Source organism: Pagrus pagrus (genome assembly GCF_965226575.1).
Source record: "Pagrus pagrus genome assembly, chromosome: 14".
NCBI lineage: Eukaryota > Metazoa > Chordata > Actinopteri > Spariformes > Sparidae > Pagrus > Pagrus pagrus.
This window is the reverse complement of record NC_140198.1, coordinates 23,383,219-23,395,694: the sequence shown is the minus strand read 5'-3', so window position 1 is coordinate 23,395,694 and position 12,476 is coordinate 23,383,219. Positions and strand designations below refer to the sequence as shown.

General features: G+C 41.6%; 1 protein-coding gene across 1 annotated transcript; it reads right to left on the bottom strand.

The window, feature by feature from the left end:
• Positions 1–1,643: 1,643 nt before the first annotated feature.
• Positions 1,644–12,011, bottom strand: LOC311269076 (scavenger receptor cysteine-rich domain-containing group B protein). The gene is made up of 10 exons (XM_084373055.1): positions 11,867–12,011; positions 8,507–8,545; positions 7,692–7,994; positions 7,499–7,567; positions 4,667–4,981; positions 3,835–3,903; positions 3,452–3,520; positions 2,961–3,275; positions 2,158–2,244; positions 1,644–2,071 (listed from the first exon to the last, which is right to left on the bottom strand). The coding sequence occupies exons 1-10, from the start codon at positions 12,000–12,002 to the stop codon at positions 1,755–1,757; spliced, it is 1,719 nt and encodes a 572-aa protein (XP_084229181.1). The 5' UTR covers positions 12,003–12,011; the 3' UTR covers positions 1,644–1,754.
• Positions 12,012–12,476: the final 465 nt, after the last annotated feature.

Below are 12,476 nucleotides of genomic sequence, written 5' to 3'. Positions count from 1 at the left end.
ATGATTGATGTTTGAATAAAAATACCAGCTTAAACTCTTATATTTAAGGCTATCTGTGAATGTATTTTACTCACCACAGTCCAAATGTAAGATGCTGAATTAATCTCAGAGTACAGTTTGACTAACAAGAGTGTGTGATACCTGATATTGATAGTTCAGGTTTGACTGTCTGTTATGTGAGTGCCAAATATGTCTGATGGAGATAAGTTAACTTTAGTTAGTTAGGTTAATTCTGATTGTAACATATCCTTAATCCCTGATGTAGCTGTGGCCTATTTAAAGATAACACCGACTTTTGTTCTGGTAAATAAAATAAAGTGCTACAATCTCAGGAAACGTTTCCTGAATTCCTGTTCTTCTCATATTTCCATCTCCTTTTGACAAAATGCAGTAACAATGGTTATGATTGTTTACAATCAGTACTGAGTTGGAGCTTGAGAGGGCTTACAGATTAAATCTTGAAGTTATGAAGCCACTTATGGCGGCTAATGTTAGCAAACTTTAGATCAATACTGCTGTTTAACTGACGCTACTGAGTCACTTTGCTGACTTTATTCTCTACTTTTATTTCTATTACAATACATCTTATCATCCATCATTACAGTGTTATTAATGCTTATGTGACTGGCCACTGTTAGCGAGGTAGCGTAGCTACCTGACAGAATTCCATTGCTCAATTTGGGCGCAGTCAATTATCTTAATCTTATTATATGGCAATTTGCTCAATTAATTTGAGATTTATACTGTATATGAAATGAGGTTAGCAATATTGTTATTTTGTTTTGTGGCTAAGCTCACATCATGTATTAGCCCGATAGTTAGCTTGTTTCTAATTACTGTATAAGCTACAATTACCAATGAGTTTGCTTAAAAAGTAAAACTGCTGTAAAACAGTCCAAATCTAAATCTCATCGTCTAAATGAAGAAATCATGTTTTGCCTACAGGGATTTTCCAAAAGTCCTCTACCTTTTACAAATGGAGTGACCACATTTGCACAGCAATTAAAGAGGTATGAAAACTTGACCATGACAAATGCAGATACTGATTTCAACATCTTTGTTTTTACACCAAAAATATATTATATACCGAAAAATAAGAATTTATTACATTTACATTTATTTTGTCACATGTGAATGATTATTAGGTACATGTATTTATATGAGGGTTTACAGAGCACAAGTAACACAGCATTTTGTTTTGTAGATGAAGATATACTGTACATTCAGAGGATATAACACATTTAATAATGGATGTTTCTATTCTCTGTCATTCCTGTGGTTTTTACTGTATATCTTTTCCCTATTTATAGTTGTGTTTGTTTTATCATACATACTTGTGAACTTAGTGATGTTCCCAAAAATATCTCCCTTATCCACTTAGTAAATAACTGGTGGATTTCCTCCAGTATAACTTACTTAATCATTACATAATCACATGTACAGTAAATATGTTAACATTTGGGGTCAAAAAAGAGAAGGACAGACAGTTAAAATCTTTGCTTTTCTCTGTTTATCAAATAAAAAACAGTGTACATTGTATTTTATATCATATATTTATTTATAAAGTGCTTAATAGGCATAGATAGTTTATAATATGTAATCATATATTGTCATATTAGTTATTTTGTATGTTGTTGGTGGTGAAGTATTCCTTCAGCAATGTGAAATCTGTTATTTACATAATGTACACAAGTCCCAGGATGGTACGCCCACTTCCTACCCATTGTGGAGATGGGAGTGTGGTTCTGCTGAAATCACGACAGTGAGCAGGTGACACCAGCATCTTCAGTGTGGTCACAGTTGTGCACTTTCCAGGATATATGGGAGCAATTTTGAAGGGAGGCCTCCATGCCGCTGCACTTGAGATTGTCCAGCAGGATTGTTCCTGTGCCGGGCCCAAAGAAAGCTTCCCCCCAAGCCGCCGTGGCTTCCCCACAGCCCAGTTGGCGACACACAACCTGCCCGTCGGGGATGTCCCAAGCATCATCGCACACAGTGCCCCATTCAGAATCTGAGTACATCTCCACCCGACCCTCACACTGGTGCTGGCCACCCACCAGTCTCACCATTCCTACAAAAACAAAGAAGAGTCACATTTATCCGGAGTCTAGAGGAAACGGGTTGATTTTGTGCTGGTTGAAGATATATTTAACCGACCTTCAGAGGGTGGTGGTGTTGTGGTAATGGAAGGTATGTTTGCTGTTACTCCAAAGTCACGTCCACTTACGCTGAGGCTCTGAAAAGCTAAGGAAACAGAGGAAAGCAGAGTGATGCTCGTGGGTCCTGCGCATACTCAGGAAATATCAGGTGACAAAAGCAACAGCCAGGCTCTCTTATAATGAAACTAGTGATCAATATAGGAAGTCTTTGCTTGGCTCCTTCATGGCCACAATACAAAGACCCACTTTGCCGACACATTTCAACAACTTTCTGTAAAATGTGTTTTTTGTGATGATTTTGATGCTCACAGCCCTAGATTATGTCACCTTTTCCAATTCTAATTGCCTGTGGAAGGACACATAAGTTTATACAAATGATTGAAAGGTGCTGCCTTTAGATAATAAATGTAGACTCATATTTTAAGATCAACCTGAAACCAAGGATGTGCTATCTACAGTTAGTAAAGGGAAGTCTGTATGTGCTTTTCTTTTAGCCTCAAAGAAGTGAAATCTGGCCTGCAGGCATGCAGTGACGCTGACTTGCCTTGACTCATCCACTGTATTTTTTATGCTCTCTGGGTTGTCTCCTCCTTAGAGTACTACACTAGAGTCATGCACTGCAACTGGACAGCTCAGCAGGGAGGGCGCAGATGACTGGATGCAACGGAAGTGAGAACTTTCAGAGGAACTGATGACTTAAGATAGAGGTTTGTGACATAGACATTCCCTGCGTTCAGTATCCATAAATGGATGCCTAATGGAGCCTGCATCAGCCTCAGATGATGTCAAGTGTTGTCTTACGTGCACAGATGACTCCAGCGTCTTCATGATGGCCACAGTTGTGCTGACCCCAGCCCAGGTGGGCGCAGTCAGACAGCTTCCGTTCATTGCCGTTACACTCCACATTGTCCAGCAGGATCAGACCCGAGCCGTAGCCGAAGAAGGCCTGGGTCTTGGCCTCGGTGGCCGGGCCACAGCCAAGCTGCTTACACACCACGTGGGCGTTCATCATGTCCCAGTCATCATCGCACACTGTCCCCCAGAAACTTTTGTAGCGGACCTCTACACGACCCTGACAGCTATTGTTACCATTTGTCACACGGATTTCTGGTATGCCTGCAAAGGAATGAAACGACAGTTACATCACTGTAATTACTTGCATACGTTTCTTTTCATGTAAATCTATATGGTTGATAATTAAATACAATGCTGTAATAATCAGTATCAGTCCAGTGCTGAAACATACTGTATGTGTTGTGTTCACAAAGCAGGAATCACTTTAATGTTGTTACCTTTTGTCTGGGCAGTTGTGGGCACAGTTGTTGTAGTTGATGCGTTGGTGACTGGAATGATCTCTGTCGCTGGAGGGAAGATGTAATACATGACAACATTACTTGATGGCTCACCTGACCTGATAATGATCATGGTGAGGTTAGTCTGATGCCCTCTTCTACCACCTTCTCTCGTGGCAGTGGTCTAACACATTTGAGAACATGTGGGAGAAATGGCTCTCCCTGTTGGTCATGTGGCAGAAGTGCACATTTCTTTCTTTTTTCTTTCTTTTTTTTTTTTTTTTTTTCCAGAAACACCAATAGGACATAATGGATGCAAAGAAGTCAGAGGTCAGTGTGTGCTTGCTTACACATAAACATAACTGTATACTGTGTTTGTGTACCTTCGGTGTTATACGTTCCCCAGAGCGATCTCTGGCTTTCTGTTGCCACAGGACGTACAGTAGTGGATCCTGAAGAGGGCAGAAATGGAAATGAAATAATCTGTATGTGTACAGTACAACTGTGCTATTAATATTTATGCAAATACTGCTACTGCTTGCTGCTGACACAAATATCACTGAAACCTCATCTGGTCCTCATTATTCAATATCCCTTGGAGATTTTAGCTTGTCTTAGCTGTGCCTCAATATTACTAACTGACTTGTTCTATATACCTCGTCAAGCTAAAATGTTTCCACAATAACTGCCATTAATAGATGAAGATGAGATTAGATCATGTAAAAGGTGAGGACTGTGACAAATTGTTAGCATCTCGCTGCGTACAGATCGATCAGCAACTTAAAAGATGATTATTAGTGAAAATGCAGAGGGACATGGAGCCAAGGGACCTGGAATTATGGCCCGATGTCGCAATGGATTTTTACTTTCCATTATCTTTCTAGTAGCTGATCAGTAAGAAGCATAGAAATGATAACAGTTTGCCAGATTTCCTACATTTCTACGACTTTCAACCTGGAACAGTTGGGCTATGAGAATTTAGCTTCCCACCCTGAGCGTGACGTCAGAGGAAAATGGCCACGGTGTGAATATGGTCAGTGCTAATAAGCAAATGTTAGTATAAACTATGATTATGATGATAGCCAAACAATGATAAACATTATGCCTGCTTAACATCAGCGTGTTAGCTTTGTCACTTGTCATTGTGAGCTTGATTTCTGGTTTACACCTGCATGACTTGTGTAAATGCACATTCAATGCCTGACAGCAGCGTACCGGTGCAGGTGACCCCAGCGTCCTCATGATGGCCACAGTTGTGTTTGCCCCAGCCCAGGCTTTTGCACTTGGTCAGGTCCGGCTCGTTGCCGTAGCAGTTGACATTGTCCAGGAGAACCAGGCCGGTTCCGTAGCCAAAGTTGGAGTTGGTGTGTGCAGAGATGGCCGTACCGCAGCCTGTTTGTTGGCACACGACCCGGGCATTGTTGAGGACCCAGTCATCATCACACACTGTCCCCCAGTTTCCCTGGTAGTAGATCTCCACCCGACCCTGGCAGGCGTTCTGTCCATTCATCAGACGGATGGTGCCATCACCTAAACCATGAGAAAGATGGTGGGATTTGTACAGACTCTCTGTCTATCAGTGTCTGTAGGATTTTATTAGAATCTTTACTAATGTCAAATTTAATGATTTGGGGGTGTCAAAGGAAACTGTATCTGCTAGGATTTAGCTATACGTGAATGAAAAAGGAGAAGGGCGTGGACTTCTTAAAAAAAAAACCTAAGCAGGAGATTAAAGCTGAACATCTGATACGGCACGACACACACGTTGTCATCTTATGCCTCGGCCCAGACACACCTTAACAGAGACAATGGACATTCCCCCTGTGTCCGTCATTTAAAAAAAATCCTCTTCACCTGAAAGGGATCCCTGAATCTGGATGGCTTCACTGGGCTCCCAGTGGGTTACATGAATTAGCCAGACACGTCACTTGTTAACTAAATTGGATTCTGTCCTAGTCTGTCGTGATCCTCTCAGGAATTAAAGGAAAAAAACAAGAGGGCGAACACAACAAAGGCAAACCCGACAAACAATAAGGACGGCCTGGAATTCAAGAAGCCTTTGAGTCATGTTTCCCTGAAGGTGTCCAACAGATACTTTCTCTGTGAACTGAAACTGAAAAGCTTTTGATGGTGAGTCAAATTTTGTTACAGTTTGGCAAAACTGAAATAACATATCTCTTCAAATTCCATTAATATCTTCTCAATACAGCTATTGTGTAGATAAACCTGACTGTGGTCATGATCTACATTTTGGACCCACACAATGACAAAATAAGCCATCATTCATTATTTAATGAAACCTGCCCTCGCTATTGTAGGAACATCTGGCATGCCACCTGCCTGCTACTGTAGATCTGACTGTCTGTGTGTTTTGTTATTTTGACCGTACAGCATAAAAAACATCGAATCAAACACGGAGAAAAGCTTAATTTCTCTGAATATAAAACATGTTTTCTGAGAATCCTCTACAAACAATTAAATCTGAGATAATGGCAGATATTTAGCAGCGACGATGTGACACCTCCCCCTAAAACTTTATACAAATCAGCCCGATGGCAAGATTTAATTTTTGGGAGTGGACGACTAATTTCATCAGTTGTGTTCACTGATGATTAGATGCTGTTTGTGTTTTTCAAAGAGGATATCTGATACAGGGTCAAATACTCCAACCCACAATATAGATTTATTTAGTTTATTTTAAGATGCTACGGCTAACATGCTAGCACTCAGTTGCCTGTTTAGACATCCAGCAGATACTGAGCAACATTTCTTTTGAAGCATGTTTCTGGCCAGCTGATGAGTCCAATATTTGCCTACTTTTACTTCTTTTGTGGTCTGTACGACTCTATTAAAGGGACACAAAATCACATTTTTGCCTCTTACCTGTCGTTCTATTTATCTATCTAGATTGTTTTGGTGTGAGTTTCCCCGTTTTCGGCTGTAGAGATGTCTGCCCTCTCTCGATTTAATGGAAATAGATGGAACTCGGCCGACCCTCTCCAGAAATCAAGACCCGGTTCCTCAAAATGATCCACAGACCTTGTTCTGAGTAGTTTCATGCAGGAATGATTTCTTTCTACCAAACTACACCTGCCAACTGTTTCTCAGTGCAGACGGCAGCGTATTTACTCACGGACAAGAGACTAACTAACTAAGGAGGTATGTCTGTTACCGTCAACAAGGTACCTAACAAAAGGTAATGGACAATTAGAATGGAGCGTATGTGTTTGTCTTGAAAAGGTCACATTTTGCCTAGTTTTAGGCACACATCTTACCACTTGCTAAAGTTTTGGAAAAGATCATAGTTTCAGCTAAAATAATCTTGGTAATTTTGAAATTGCCTAAGTTAAACAAAATATATAAGAATACGGATGGTTGATGGGTTGGTCAAACACACGACTTTCACACTGGAGACCAAAATCATGATTTTTTTGTCCAGGGATTGCCAAAGAAAACAGAAACACAAACCTACTGTTGGTAAAACCAGTCACATCGCAATACTGGATATTAATTAGATGGATTTTTAATGTTGTTGCCCTGAAATACAGCCACAGCTGTGGCACTGACTGAGCTAACTAAGCTAGCTATGTTACAGGAGGACGCCATTACCATCATGGGCACAGGCCTCTCGTCCATGAGTAAATAAGAAATCAGCTCTCACATGAAACTGGCCACAACAGGGTCTGTGGTTATGTAATGTGTCATAACCTCTGGGAAGAAGCATTGCTGTTGAGTTTTTCAAATGAATTTTTTTGGCATTAACAAGCCAATTGCCATCTAGTTACACTATGTTCTAGAGAAGGCAGACATCTCTATAATGTCTAAATACTAAGCTATGAGAGCTGTGAGAGTGAATGAAAGGGCAGTAAAAACCAAAAAAATTAGCTAAACGAGGCTGTAAGGCTCCACAGAGCTGAAGGGAGCTGCAGTTTCAGCTGAAATATCTCTATGGCCCCTTTGCCTTTTAAAAATAGACGAATTCATCCCTCTGACGTTTCAAGTTGGCAGAAGACCAGTCTCATTTAGATAAAAGCATGGAGCACTTACGTAAACCGGAGTTCTCCCGGGGCGGTGTGGTGAGATCCTCAGACCCTTTGGCCCCCACCACTGCTGGTTCTGACAGCGAAATGAAAAGAAAGCAGGGATTTTAGTTATTATGTCCTCTTTTCTTTCCAGGGTTATACATGAAGAGATGATTCACCACTCCCTCAGCCAGCTTATAATTGAATAAAGGCTTTACCTCTGCAGGTAACACCCACATCCTCATAGTGGTAGCAGTTGTGGACGCCCCAGCCCAGACTACGGCACTGGCTCAGGTCTGTTTCGCTTCCTCTGCAGTCCACATTATCCAGCAGGATGAGCCCTGTGCCTTGTCCAAAGTGAGAGCTGCTGCCCATCGCCACAGCCACGCCGCAGCCCAGCTGCTGACACACCACGTTGGCATCCACCATGTCCCAGTCGTCGTCACACACTGTGCCCCATGAGTCATTGTAGCGCACCTCCACCCTACCCTCACACTTGTTCCGACCGTTCACCAGTCGTACTTTGGAGAGATAAGCAGGCGGTTTGTGTCAGACTCACTTGGTGTTTAATCACAACGGCATTTTCTGTCTTTGAGTGAGATTTGGATATTCAGGTTGTTGTAATGATTGTGCCACATGAAAACTCTTCATTCTGAGAGACATTTTATCAATATGTTTTATTTGAAAATAACAATGATATGAGAAGACAGACCAGCATGGCTCTTGTTTAATGACAGCTAATAGCAAGAAAAAGAAATCCTTCTGGACACAATAGGCCACATGACTCCTTGGAAGTGAGTGAGGTGGATGCAGGAGGGTGGGAGGTTACATAGCAAATAAGTGGGGATTAGGGAAATGGAGAGCTGGGAAAGTGACCTTGTTTAAAAAGCCCCAGGCACTGATCTACCTTCTGTACTCTGTTTCACTGACACACAGCCAGCCACTGATAGGCTTTCATGGCGTGGCCTGGATGCAGACATGTTGTTCTGAGTGTCTGGGCAGATGCGGCGGTGGCCGTATAGCTCATGCTTACCTTGGACCTGCGTCCTCGTGGGTGTTTGCAAGCCATTGGCTGAAACAGGAGGGAGGAGGGGATGTGAGAGGGAGGGAGAGGGAGAGACAGAGAGAGTATGGTGAAATTATTTGTTGAAAGGAGGCTCTTGGCCTTCCATAGTCACTGTACTCTATATCTACTATATCTATTTTCCTGTAACACTAGACACATACTGAAACCACAACAGGAGGCCTGTTCAGACCAGATCAGTTTTTAGCCATGCTAGCAGCACAGAATAGGGAGGAAGAAGTCTCTTGGAAAACTATCGATTGCAATAAATTTAACATTCATGGTCCTCAGAGGATAAATCCCACTTAATTTGGGGATACCCCGACTTTACACCTAATGAGGTCCACTTTTGTACTTTGTGTCAAATGTCTCAATAACTATTGGGTGCACTGCCACACGAATGAGTCCTAAACCCCAGAAATGAGTCAGCATTTTTTCCCTTTCCCTTGTCTCAGAGTCAATGGGTTTTTTGAATGGGATTTCAGTTCAATGTCTGAAATAAGGTCTGTGGTTACACACAAGCTTAAGAGATGTTCACGTGTTGTTCTACGTCATAGAATACGCCAGCACACCAACACCCCACGTTTGAATTATAAAGCGCTTATGTGTCTGAAAAGCGGTGGTTGCTAACAAGTGGCTAAATAAGACTACAGAGGTTGTCGGGGACATTAAACGACATTATGCTGAACACAGAGACGCATCTACTCACTTGTCCATCTTTTCGAACAAACTTTGGTTGCAAACTACTGTCACTCTCACTTTATGACTTGTACATTGATCAATTTATAGTAAAGTGTGTATACAATAGCATAGTAAGATCCTTAGTGAAGTCAAGTGGCTGCAATGTGGTTCTTTTATAGCCTTACGTTAGCTTTTTACTTCTGGCGATTGCATTTAGGATTATCTGCTGCATAAAAAAAAAGTAAGTATCATAAACTTGTGTTTGCCACAGAGCTTATTTTCCACAATAATCCAAAATCCAATTCAATAATCCCATTGGCTTTTTGTAGAAGGAACCAGGGTGATGCTAACTTCTGGGTTCTATAGCAGTGAGTTGTGGTTCGCATATTCATTCAAAATTAAAAATAAAACTTTTTTTTGTTTTGCTGATACTGTAGTGCTTCATATCAACTTGTCCAGTGCTTTGGTTAATGACCAAATACATGCTAAACTATTGACAGTATTATGAGCTGTTCGTTGTGTTGTGTGCTAATTAGCATTAACATGCTGGAAAACATGATACTGCTAAACCTAATCATGTTAGCATTGTCACTGTCATTGTGTTAGCATGTTGGCATTAGCATTTTGCTGGTACAGCGTCATAGAGCTATTAGCATGGCTGCAGACTTATTATTATGAAATCAAGGGACAAATATGACATCCGTGACTGGGGAAATACATTATCTAATTAAATTATTCTCTCTATCATAGCACCTTTATTTAAAAGGGCTCTGTGGAACTTCTGTGTTGTGCCAGTTGTTAGTTTATGTTAGCACTGAGACAAGACACTCAAATTAATCAAATAAAACAGATATTATTTATGCAATCACATCACACTAGAGTCCATGTATAACTGAGCTGAATATTTCTGAGATGTTAGTGTTTTTGACGCAACACAATCTTCCCAAGAGTCACATTGGATCTTTCTGGACCAGAATAAAGGACAGTCTAACGCCTGAAGACTGATATCTCAGGTTTCAACAACTCACAAAGACACCACGGGGACTTTTTTAGACATCATACCCAATGTGGGTCAATTCACATGCTTCTCCTGTCTATTTGTAACATAGAAACATGTACAGTATATACATTTAACCTCCTATTTTAGCTTCAGGCGCTGGTAATACATCTGTTTACATTGTCACATGCAGGTCACACCTTGGTTTACATTCCAGGTGGACGCAGTTGTTATTCTAAGGGGTATGGCTCCCTATCCATAAGTAAAGAATAAGGTGATAAATATAACTTACCAGATACAGCCCGTCTGTTTACTTTCATATCTCCTGAAATGTGAATAAAGAAAAATGTTAGTGAGGCAAACATTCTGATAACTGTTCTATCAAGAGACACAACCAATAAGCTGGTGTCAGCACATCTGAATAAATGGCTCTATATATATTTGTCCAGTGAGTGGAATTGATCCTGGCTCCCCTACAAAGTAACTACAGGGCTTTTAGCTGCAGCTATCACTGGTAAACACCGGGCAGACAGTAACTGTGGACACAAAGCATTCATCTGCAGGGAGATCACTTGCAGGTACACCCGGTTCCTCGGCATTATTAACGCCCCAACATGCACTGACACACAAGAAATGGTCTCATGTGACACATTCTGTTTCAGTTTATGCCAATGATAACATTTCCCTCTGGACCAACTTTCAATTATGAAATGTAGTATCACAAAATGTATTTAATTGTACTTATTTAATAAACACTGAGTGAAATAGCCGTCATAGTTAAGAGTTATAAAAGCAAGAACACGTAAGAACAGCTTTAGATAAAGTTTGGGTGTCACTTTCAATCTTCATACAACCAACCTCTGGTCCTGAGCCAGTGTATGAAAAATCATCCCGTAGGGAAATCACATACTTTAATAAGCTGCTGTATCCGACACTTTCCTTTGAGAGCTTGAAAGAAGTGCAACTTTTAAGGCCTATTACTTTTCCATATATATTTCACATTGTTCCCTTCAACAATGAGAATGCACCACAAATATTACTGAAGATCAGTTCTTTAGCTGATCTTATTACTTCGTACGTGCAAATAGATTTACAGATGTAAGTAAGCGGGAAGTAAAGGTGCAGTATGAAAGAACTGGTCACTTGTTGAATTCATGCTCACAACAAATAGAGGGCAGCATGTCACTAGAGTAACCACTAACTGCTGCCAAGTGTTGCTGCCTTTGGCTTGTTAGCTCGGTTAGCTGTGCAACTAGTGGTCCAGGCTGGGACACCGCAGAAGTGTTGGTGTTTACACCGCTAGCACAGGAGCTTTGAACCTGGACATCCCAGGGCTAGCTGGTTAGCATGCTTGATATTGCAACACAACACATAGACATCATAACATCAAAACTGTTTCTCTCTGCATACTGTTGAGAATTTTAGTGCTGGCTTGAATGTTTCATAACCAAAATTCTTACATATTGCACCTTTAATCTAATATCTGCTATCTCTTTGCTAAATCACTGTGTGCCAACATTTCTCAAAAATGGACATAAAATAGAGGAGAATGCATGGGATCTAATGAAACGTAGTCCTCAGGCAGCTTGGAAGGAGGGGCCTTGACCTGTTGACCTGGACAAATCCGGCATGTTACCCCCCCACACACTCACCGAGTCGCATCAGCACGCTGACGGCCACCAAGACGAAGGATCCCAGCAGGGTCACCAGTACCCAGACGGCCAGGTTCCAGCACCTACACTCGCTCTCCACCACACGCTGGCCTCGCATGGCTGCCTGACTGACCATCCGCCTACAACACAAACATTCACACACTGTCAGTCTCTCTCACCAGGCCTCCCAGAGTCCCGAGCTGAGTGTGAACACACTTCTAAACGTACCAGACTAGAGAGTAGTAGACACTTTTCTACTACGACCAAACAATCCGTTTTTTTCTGTCCCGGGTCAGAGTAGCCTAATTATAGTATTGGATTGTTTTCTCTACTGTGGCCTGCAGCTGTTGTTACTGTGCTGTAGGTATTGATGGCAGTCTGAGGTCGGGGTTGTGAACTGTGTAGCTCCAGAAGAAATCGTTTGCAGTGATGCACATTGCTCCCTGTGGACATTAGAGAGCTGTTAGGAGGTTCTCATGGCATACAAACACTTGTCGGAGCAAACCAGGCAGAGATGAGAAACATAAAGTCACCACAGTTACCACGACTTGAGCATGTGCCACCGAAAAGTACGGTTTTTGCCATAAAACAACGGGAACAGGGAGTCCAG

Bases quoted from the DNA above. Each gene is read 5' to 3' on its own strand.
- LOC311269076 (XM_084373055.1), bottom strand. From the start codon at position 12,002: ATGGTCAGTCAGGCAGCCATGCGAGGCCAGCGTGTGGTGGAGAGCGAG. The intron at 7,995-8,506 runs GTAAGCATGAGC...ATCTCTCCAAAG, and splicing joins CACGAGGACGCAGGTCCAAG to TACGACTGGTGAACGGTCGG. The intron at 4,982-7,498 runs GTAAGTGCTCCA...CTCATGGTTTAG, and splicing joins CCGGGAGAACTCCGGTTTAC to GTGATGGCACCATCCGTCTG.